This window comes from Antrostomus carolinensis, unplaced genomic scaffold (genome assembly GCF_000700745.2).
Source record: "Antrostomus carolinensis isolate BGI_N321 unplaced genomic scaffold, ASM70074v2 scaffold7389, whole genome shotgun sequence".
NCBI classification, from domain to species: Eukaryota; Metazoa; Chordata; class Aves; order Caprimulgiformes; family Caprimulgidae; genus Antrostomus; species Antrostomus carolinensis.
The window spans coordinates 25,011-34,377 of NW_010337845.1; the positions used below are offsets into that span (position 1 = coordinate 25,011).

The 9,367-nt window shown below is 44.8% G+C and overlaps 1 protein-coding gene across 1 annotated transcript in view; it reads right to left on the reverse strand.

The window, feature by feature from the left end:
- Positions 1 to 1,254: 1,254 nt before the first annotated feature.
- The window catches only part of EFHC1 (EF-hand domain containing 1), a gene marked incomplete at its 5' end in the record, with an annotated part of 9,965 nt that continues 1,852 nt past the window's right edge, over positions 1,255 to 9,367 (reverse strand). Inside the window, 8 exon segments of the mRNA XM_010175307.2 lie at positions 1,255 to 1,323; positions 1,325 to 1,387; positions 3,693 to 3,906; positions 4,871 to 5,018; positions 5,967 to 6,180; positions 7,396 to 7,536; positions 8,315 to 8,535; positions 8,855 to 9,047. Of these exon segments, the coding sequence (XP_010173609.2) occupies positions 1,255 to 1,323; positions 1,325 to 1,387; positions 3,693 to 3,906; positions 4,871 to 5,018; positions 5,967 to 6,180; positions 7,396 to 7,536; positions 8,315 to 8,535; positions 8,855 to 9,047 (1,263 nt within the window).

The following is a 9,367-nucleotide window of genomic DNA, read 5'->3' on the forward strand; positions in this document are numbered from 1 at the left end:
TGTAAGTTTTTTGGTCTCTGGAAAAAACTGATTAAAAGATGGCCTTTAAAAGTTATCCTTTGTCAGGATCAAAAGCAAAGCACCTCATGCAATGCCAAGCCAGGCTTTGAAATCCGAGGTGGACCTGAGAAGAGCTGTAGCAATTCTCAGTCAGGGTGAGCAGCAGAACAAACGGGCCCAGAAAGAGCGGTGACCTTTCTGAAGAGGCAGGAGGGAGCTGTCATGTGGAGACTCTCAGCTGTCTGAGGGGAAGTGGGAATCCACAACACAAAAGCTGATTTAAATAAGCATTTTGTTCCAAAGAGCTTTGTTCTCTGCTGTGTGTACGGTAGCTGCCTTTCATGTCTGCTCAGTGGCAATACCTGGCAGGTGTCGTTTGGGGTGAGAAGGTCCCTGCCACCTTTTACCTTCATGGAGAGATGAGCAATGTGACTCTGGAGTGGAGCACAAGTGTCATAACTCTCTATTGCTATGCCAACTGCTAGTTTTCCCTTTTCATTGGTCCTGTCTGGTTAAGATGACAGGTTGCATTAAGATGGGTTTAGATAGTATCTCAGTCCTAAAACCATTCTCACAACCTTCTGATAAATAACGTGAAGCTGCTGTTGGCAGATTTGTGTACAGACAGACCCCTGCTATCTCCAGAGCGATGTGAGAGCTAAACTCATCCCTCCAAGTAAACCCAGAATCGTAGTTTTGTAGGGTTTTTTTCCCTTTTGTGGGGTTTTTAGTCCTTAGTTATTCCAGACATTGAGGTACTTGTATTTAAAGCAGCTTTATTAACACTTTTATAGCACCTATGCATGACTTGCTTACATTCAGACTAGCAAGTGTGAGTTTATTGTGGTCCATGGCAGGGCTCTTAGCTCTTCTTGTGAGGCAAATAACAATTTAAACTGGCAGTCTTTGCTGTGAAAGGCCCCTTTTCAACTCTGTGAGAGATATCTAGAGTGGTTGTCACTCCAGGCTTTAGAGAGCTTTACCTCTAGCAAGCCTTACTGTACTGCATTAAAAAGTTGGGAGATCAACAGGAGAACTTGGCTTTGTTCTCTGAAGTTTCTTCTCCTGTGAATCATTTCAATATCCAGCAGTTGTGAGGTTGAGGTTGGTGGTAGTTAAAGGGCAGGGAGAGGTTAGGAAAGGAAAGAAAAAGTTAAAGTGAGGATGAAATGAGCTGGCTCTGGTGAGGAGGGGAAGGAGAGAGGGAGTGAGGTAAAGGTGAAGGCTAGAGCATCCTTTTTGAGGTACAGTGTCTTAAAGCCAACTCAGCTAAGAATTTTATTGCTGGTCTTGTGCTTCAACTCCTGGGTGCAGATCACAAGGGGAAGGCTTTAAGGAAGTTATGGTAGTTTATCTTGTTTTCTCCACAAGAACAGAGGTCAATCAGCTGCGGGAAAAGAAACCAAAACAAACATCATAAAGAACTGGAAGAAGCTACAAATATATATATATTATTTTTAAGGAGAAAGTGCCCAGTACTCCTTGTGTGACAGAGCAGATGATCTTATTCCCCTGTGTGGAAGAGCCTGCCACCTCAGTAGTCCTGAATCACAGGTGACCTTGAATGCTTATAGGTGACACTAATCTATACAAGGAGAAGAATTAAAGTGTTTTGAGTTTAATCCTGATTGTCTTCCAAGTATCACCACAGTGGCAATAGATCCAGAAAAAAAAATAAAGGATTGCCACAGACTGACACAGGCCACAGCAAATCTTTCAGGAACCCTTTAGGAATCCCTGTCAAAAATGAGATGAGGGAAGCATCTCTGAACATTTACTGTTGACTGGTGTCACTTTGGTGTGTGCACATGGCATAAAGTGGAGGCACAGATAATGGAGCTCAGTGACAGCCCTGCTAATGAGCCAGTTCTCGTATCCATCCCTGACCCTGCATTGTGTTACAGAGCTACAACCTTTGTGTGCTTAAGGGGAAGAAAGAGGGGTTTTGTTTCTTTAATTGCATAACTAATCTCTTTCTGACACCCAGGGAGATGGAAAAGGTCTAATATCACAGTTCCTTGAAAGGATTCTTCTTCCCCTTGTCGCCTGGTGACAGATTTACTCGGCTTGCTCTTGTGTGACTGACAGCTGTGTTCCTCTCCAACCCAGACAGTAGTTAACTGTGTTTAATTTATAGCACCACCACACTTCTGAGGGCTCTGACCACACTATTATTAAGATTTCAAGAGTGAAGAGAGATGCTTTTAGTGTTTAGGTCCTAGATGGTGTTTCAGACATGGGAATTCAGCCTCAAAGTGTTCCCCATACGCTATTGGGCACATCACTTTGTCTCCCATTCTCAGAGTGGGAGCAGGAAAGACTGTCACCACATTGTAAATTCCTCAGGGCAGAGTGATCCCCGACAAGCTCTAGTACAGCATAAGCCCTGAATGCTGCTCAAAGGTCTTTATTCACTGCACTTTCAGAGACATAAATATCCTGCCTGTGCAACTTCCTAACCACAGCTGTGATGCTCACGGTTGGCTGGTTGAAAAAATGTGGGGTTTTTTTAACAAGGGACATATTCCCTCTGGTTTCTAGATTTCTTTAAACCCTGAGTCTGCCTTTATTGGCCACTAACCTACTGCATACCACGTTATGCTAAGAAAGCATCCTTGCCAGTCATATTCCTGAAAGGATCCTCCATCCCTGCTGCATTAATTCTTCTCCTCAGTTTCCCTCACATTTTCTGCTAGGCAGACTGTGATCTCCATGTGCTGGTGCTCATAGTGCCCAGCCAGTCTGTGTTTTAGTTGAGTGAATCAAATGATTCTGATTTCTTTTTTTTTTTTTTTATACTTAGTTCTCAAACCTTCAATTCAGTTGCTGTTAAATCCAGAATGTATCTAAGCTTTCCTCAGTCTGATTCCATAAGCACCTCATTGTCATCTCAAGCCCAGGTGTGCTTAAGTCACAACAGATGCTCAGGAACTCTGCAGTAGCCTCTGCCTGATCTCTATCATGATGTACAACTTTTTCTGCTCATCTCTCAGACCTGAGCCTGGCATTTTCAGGCTTCATATAATGGTAAACCCAATTTAAGGGGCAACCTGGGTAACATTTCTTCCCTTTACATAGAGGACAGCGATTATTATCTCCTCCTTGAAAAGACAGGCTCAGTCCAACAGCTCAGAGGCCCTTCTGAATTGGGACTCTCTTGCCCTTTTCACAGAATCACAGAATGTCAGGGACTGGAAGGGACCTCAAAAGATCATCCAGTCCAATCCCCCTGCCAGAGCAGGAACCTAAATGAGATCACACAGGAAGGCGTCCAGGCGGGTCTTGAATGTCTCCAGAGAAGGAGACTCCACACCCTCCCTGGGCAGCCTGTCCCAGGGCTCTGGCACCCTCACTGTAAAGAAGTTTCTTCTCAAGTTTAAGCAGAACCTCCTGTGTTCCAGCTCACACCCATTGCCCCTTGTCCTACCATTGAGCATCACTGAGAAGAGCCTGGCTCCATCCTCATGACATTCACCCTTTACATATTTATAAACATTAATTAGGTCTCCCCTCAGTCTCCTCTTCTCCAAGCTAAAGAGCCCCAGCTCCCTCAGCCTTTCCTCAGCAGGGAGATGCTCCACTCCCTTCATCATCTCTCCTTTGTAAGGTTGCCCTGGCTAGGGTTGGTTTTTAGAAGAGCTCATTTGAAGAACCATAGGAATTCAATATCCACAGCATCCCTTCCTTCTGACCTTGTTAACCAGTAAGATGTTGGTTGGCACGCTCAAGCTGTCACAAAGGGCTAAAAATTTTGCTTTGTCCAAGAAGCCAGAGCGATCCTTGTCACACTGAAAAAACGCCTCCCAAATTTTCTTGTTGTTCAACTTATGGAGCTTCAGCTCTTCCTGAACCTGCACAATTAATTCATCCAGTCCCTGCCTGTTGGTCCCAAGCATGGTGATGTCACTGTAGAGGAAAGGAAGAACAGGATTTCATGTGAAAGCTACTTCTGGCAGCTTTACTGTGACACGTGTCTGCTGGCTGCTCACCATGGCTGGCCAGACTGTATTTCTGAATAGAATCACAGACTGGTTTGGGTTGGAAGGGACCTTAAAGATCATCCAGTTCCAACCCCCCTGCCAGCAGCAGGGACACTTTTCACTAGACCAGGTTGCTCAAAGCCTCAATAGACAGCAGGCTTCTGAGGTGCTTGGTTTTTATGGCAAACCCATCTTGGCTCGGACTTGGAGATGAAGCTCAGTCTCGATCTGGGAGCGTTAGGTAAACTATTTTCCCTTTGTGGACCATTTCCTCCATGCAGCTTTTGTCTGCAAATACTCTGGGATGAGGAACATTTCCTTGTGTGCTCCAGATAGTCCCAGGAACTGTATGCAACTCTAATTTCAACCAGAGCCCCTGAACTACCATGATACTAAATGACTCCAAAGTGTCTTGTGAGTTAATAGGGTTGTTACTGGGTCACCCAAAATGGGTCTGGACAGCTAAAAGAGAGGATGTGGTCTAAGCTCTGATGGGCTGATAAGCACAGCCAGAGCAAATGAAAAAAACCTCCACCAATTCTCCACTGAGCCTGCAACTGTCTAGTAGCTCATGCAGATACTGTTAGCAGCATCTGTCAGAGGTAACTGCTGTCTTTTGGGGACAGATGACTGTGTCCATTTAGCTGAAAGTATCTCTGCTGCTGAGCCAGAGCTGTCACGCAAGGTTTTTTGGGTCAGCAGCAACCATGACAATATATTGTACACACTTGCCCTGCTCTGTATGTGTCCAGACACAGGCTCTTGGAGCTGAATAATCAGCTGAGCAGCCATTAGACAGCAGACAGGAGCCCATGGAGGCTGCTAGAAATGCCCTTAGCTGTCAACCCTGAGTCTTATTTAGTTCCACAACGGCATCCTTTGAAGCTTACCTGTTGGCAGTTTCCTTCACCACCTGTCGTGGGTGAAAATGATCCCTCAGGGACTGCAGCGTTGCCTCAGGGAAACTCTCTGCGTTGCTCTCCATATAATTAAGCACATATTTATCAGCATCAGTGATAACAAACCTGTGGCCAAACACTGGGGAAAGAGACATTAAAGCAAGCAGTGTTAGTTGCCTTTCAGCGTGGGTAAGTCACTTCATCATCCACAAGGTTTCTCTCTTGTGGCTGGGCTCAGGTTTGAGCGAGCTCTGCTATTTGTTTCAGCCCTTGAAGTGAGAATTGTTTCTCTGACTCAAAGGGATTTTTGCTGCAAGAAAAGCAGCTGCTGAGAGCAAAGGCCCCATGCTTGGGCCTACAGTGACTCCCCTGTTAGCACAAGTGTGTTTCTAAATATTTCAGTGTTACCTTAATTTTCTTTACAAGATAGACTGATGGCCCTTGCTGCTGGTAGCCATCTGGCATCGCTTTAACCCTGTGAATCCTGGCAGGACTCAGAATATAAAATGAACGTATAGAATCATAGAATAGTTTTGGTTGGAAAGGACCTTAAAGCTCATCCAGTTCCAACCCCCCTGCCAGCAGCAGGGACACCTTCCACTAGATCACGTTGCTCAAAGCCTCATCCAACCTGGCCTTGAACACTTCCCAGGAGGAGCATCCACAGCATCTCTGGGCAACCTGTTCCAGTGTCTCACCATCTTCTGGGTGAAAAATTTCCTCCTAATATCCAACCCAAATCTCCCCTCTCTTAGTTTAAAACCATCTCCCCTTGTCCTATCAATATCTGCCCATGTAAAAAGTCACTCTCCCTCCTGTTTATACTCTAAACTCCATATAGACTCCATATACTATGGAGAAGGTAACTCTTTTCCTAATTAATGTCAAAGGTCCAAACATTGACAGTAACAGTGATATCCGTGTACATCAGCTGGTGATCTTGAAACTCAAATGTGATGAGAGCCAGAAGGAACAGATCTTTCAAGGGAAGAAAGGTGTGTGCACTGTCTGTGCAATAAATGACACATCAGAGGAGGCACTGATAGCCAATGCTCTGAGAGTATTATCGATCCAGGCTGGATTTTACCTTCAATTGTAGAACCAATGGTGAAGTCAGAGGGCTCATAGTATGTCATATTCTCTGTAGTAGAACCTGGCTTGGGGACTCTGGTCTTTGCTAAATATTTGCCTCCAATGATGCCAGAGTTAGGAACTGAGGGTTCGTAGATGCTGATCATGTCATCGGAGAGGAAATAAGAGAGGATGAAACGACGCTTTCTGTCCTCGGGGTTCGGTGATTCCTAGAGGAAAGGTAGTGGCTTTGAAAATGAACATTTGAACCAGGTTTCTCTTTCCTGGGGTGCTTAGGAATACCTACTAACCCACTCATGAGCACTCAGAGTTCATTGTTTTGGGTTTTTTTTTTTTTATAGCTGACTAAACAAAGTGCTTGATGTAGGCCCAAAGCTACAGATACACTGACGTGGCATAACAAAGCCCTAGACAGCACTAAGCATCTGAATTTCAAAGGTTACTTGCTCTGGTTGAGCTAACAGGGGCAGAATCTGGGCTGCAGTGACCAAGTATATTCAATGTTTCCACAGGCTGAGTAATCCAAAAGAAAGGAATATCATATATGGAATGATTCATCACAGAGAGACTGGCTGTAAAATTCAGTATGAAAGTTCTATTTTTCATTGTAATGAGTGTCTGAGAAAGGCTGGTGCTGCTTCCAGCTCTTAGTCACAGGAAGACACTCCCCTGACACAGCAGTAGATTTACTTGCTTAGTTTAAAATTAAGTGGGATCTGAACTCATCAGCTGTGACCTTTAGGAACTCCTGCACAATAGGGAGAAGAAATCAGCCCTTATTCACCCTGAGTGTTTGGAGGGGGCAGGCACCAGGCAGCACAGGAAATGCCATCGCTGCTGCTGGATGTGCCAGAGGCTCCTTGCATAAACCAACTGTGAAGCTGGCACAAAGGCCAGGGCTTGAATGCTGTTGTTGTCATGAGTGGAAAGCACCGTCCCTGTGGACTCCTCAGCTTCTGTGCTGGCACTTGGCTGCTCTGCTAGCACAGCCCTTTGCTGAGCCTGGAGAAGGACAGGTGCTGGGAGCCAGCAGCAGAGCGACAGCGAGCTCACACCCGCGGCAGCGGTTGGAGGCAGGCAGAGGCACAGTGCCCAGTGGCAATGCTGTTTCAGTTGGGGCCATCTGTCACGTGCTGATGTCAGTGGGAGTTTTTCCATAAATGGCTGTGGTTTTGTAGCATGTCTGGTTTGTACTTTCTGGCCTTGTTTTGTTGGTTTTGTTGTTTTTTTTTCCTACCTTCTACTAATTGTCACAGTAAGCACAAAATAACTCAACAGCATCCCCTGAGGGGCTTGGGGAGCTCTCTTTTCCCAATAGCACAGAGGAGAATTTGCTAACAGCTTTGTCTGAGCAAGCTGTTCCTTTCATCCTTCTGAACTCTACAACATAAGCTGGCAACTATACCCTCAAGGAAAGCACTTACCAGGACCATCTGGTATCGCAGCACCTTGTGGTCATTCTCTAGCATCTTAATTACATCTTTCCGGGGAGGCTTTGGAATCAGAGAAAAGCAGTTCTGAAGAGAGTCTTCAAGGATGCCAAAACCATTATAGGGGGGAATTACCTGCATCCAGAGGAGATATCAAGTAGAAACAGCTGAAACTAAGAACAAGACAATGTTTGCAGGACAGATTATCAAAAAACATCTGTTTAGAAATAATTCTTCCATCACCAGGTGGCAATAGCTGTGACATCCTGTTCTGCAGAGATGCTACTGGACCTCTTACTCATAGAAATATTTGAGAGAATTAAGAAAAGTCAGAAAGCCAGGTAATTTCTCTGAATAAAGGGATTATGGCTGTACTAATAACTAAACCTTCCTATGCACAGGAACTCAATCATCTATATGGTTACACTGTTAACCTATTCCCCATCATGTTGGTGGTTCATGCCAGTTAGCACCCCAAACCACTCAGTTTGGGAGGTAACAAGGTCTGTGACCATCCCCAGTGGGCAGTTTGGACTTAGCAACCCTGTTTTGGAGGTTGAGGGAGAGTTTAGTAGTATAAGTGCAGCCAGACTTTGCCAGTTGGTTTCCCAGCCAAAACCAAACCCTGACACTGTTTAATTTTCTAGTATAAACATAATCAGAGTTATTTCTATCAATATTAGCAAGTGCTTTCTCCTTTACAGTATTAGAAATCACCAGTTTCAGAGGATTTTCATTCTTATAACAATTATGACCATTCTTGTCTTCTTGTCTTCTTCAAGTTACTTGCTCTTTTCTTCAAACTGAACTTGTTTACTATAGGTTCTTACTAAGCTGAACCAATACTTTACTGTAAGAGCTTATACCAACTGCTTCCTTCCCTCCCTTTCCTGTGAGAAGTTGTTTGAAGTACCTGTGGAACTTCCTCACATGGTTTCTTCTTTATTTCCACTGGCTGGAAGTCTGTGATGCCAAATTTGTCACGATAGAAGTTTCGTGTGAACTCATCACAATCGTAGATGAAGAAGGTACGTCCAAGGAGGGTGGTAGATTTCCCCACAGCAAAATCTTTAGCTGTGTACCACTCAAGTACCTCCTGATCAGAGATCTCTAGCACGCAGCTTGGGAAGGTCTCTAAAGACAAGGGAGCAAAAGGAAGAAATAAATCCATCAGGTAGATGTTAATGTTTCCTGGTGACAAGGGATACAAAGGAAGCTGTATAAATAGCTCAAGGGAACTGTTGGTACTGCTGTCCTGCCACTGTTTCCCAAAAGATAAAGAACACAATGATCATTTAAAGAACTCTTCTTTGGCCAAAAACTGATGACACTTGGGAGTGTTCTCAGCAAAAAACTCTCCAGACTCAGTGTACCTCTGACACAGCCACTACGTATGTGATTCCCCACCAAAGCACTTTAGCACAGCCAGATGTGCTGGGCAATCTACACTTACTTTTCTTGTCCACAAAGGTTTTGGGCAAGCGTTGACGTTTTATCAGTACTGGGAATGGGTCTCTACCATCATTTTGCTGATGGACTTCCCGAACCTCCACTGTGTCATCTGCCAAATAGTAATGGATGATGTAAGGCCGATTTTCACCAAAGACACTGCTGGTGTCATCCCACATGGCGTAGAAGCGAAGGACCTAGGGTGGAGAAAAAAAATAAAGAGTCAGAGAAAAACAACCATGGATTAGAATTACTAATGCTTTATCAAATGAAGTGTGTTGAAATGGGTTGGGTGATTGGAGGCATCTCAGCAATCTTCTCTGCCAGGTACAGAAGAACCAAGCCCTTGTTGTGTGGGCACTGAGATGAATGGGCTGCTGAGATAGCAGTGAGGGCAGCAGGGGCTTGAAGAGTGGGATGGGCCTGACTCACCTTGAAAGCAGCAAGTGAGAGAGAATAGTTTATGCTAAGACAAGAAATTTAGGATCAGGAAACATGGAAAAATGGGGGGGGGGGG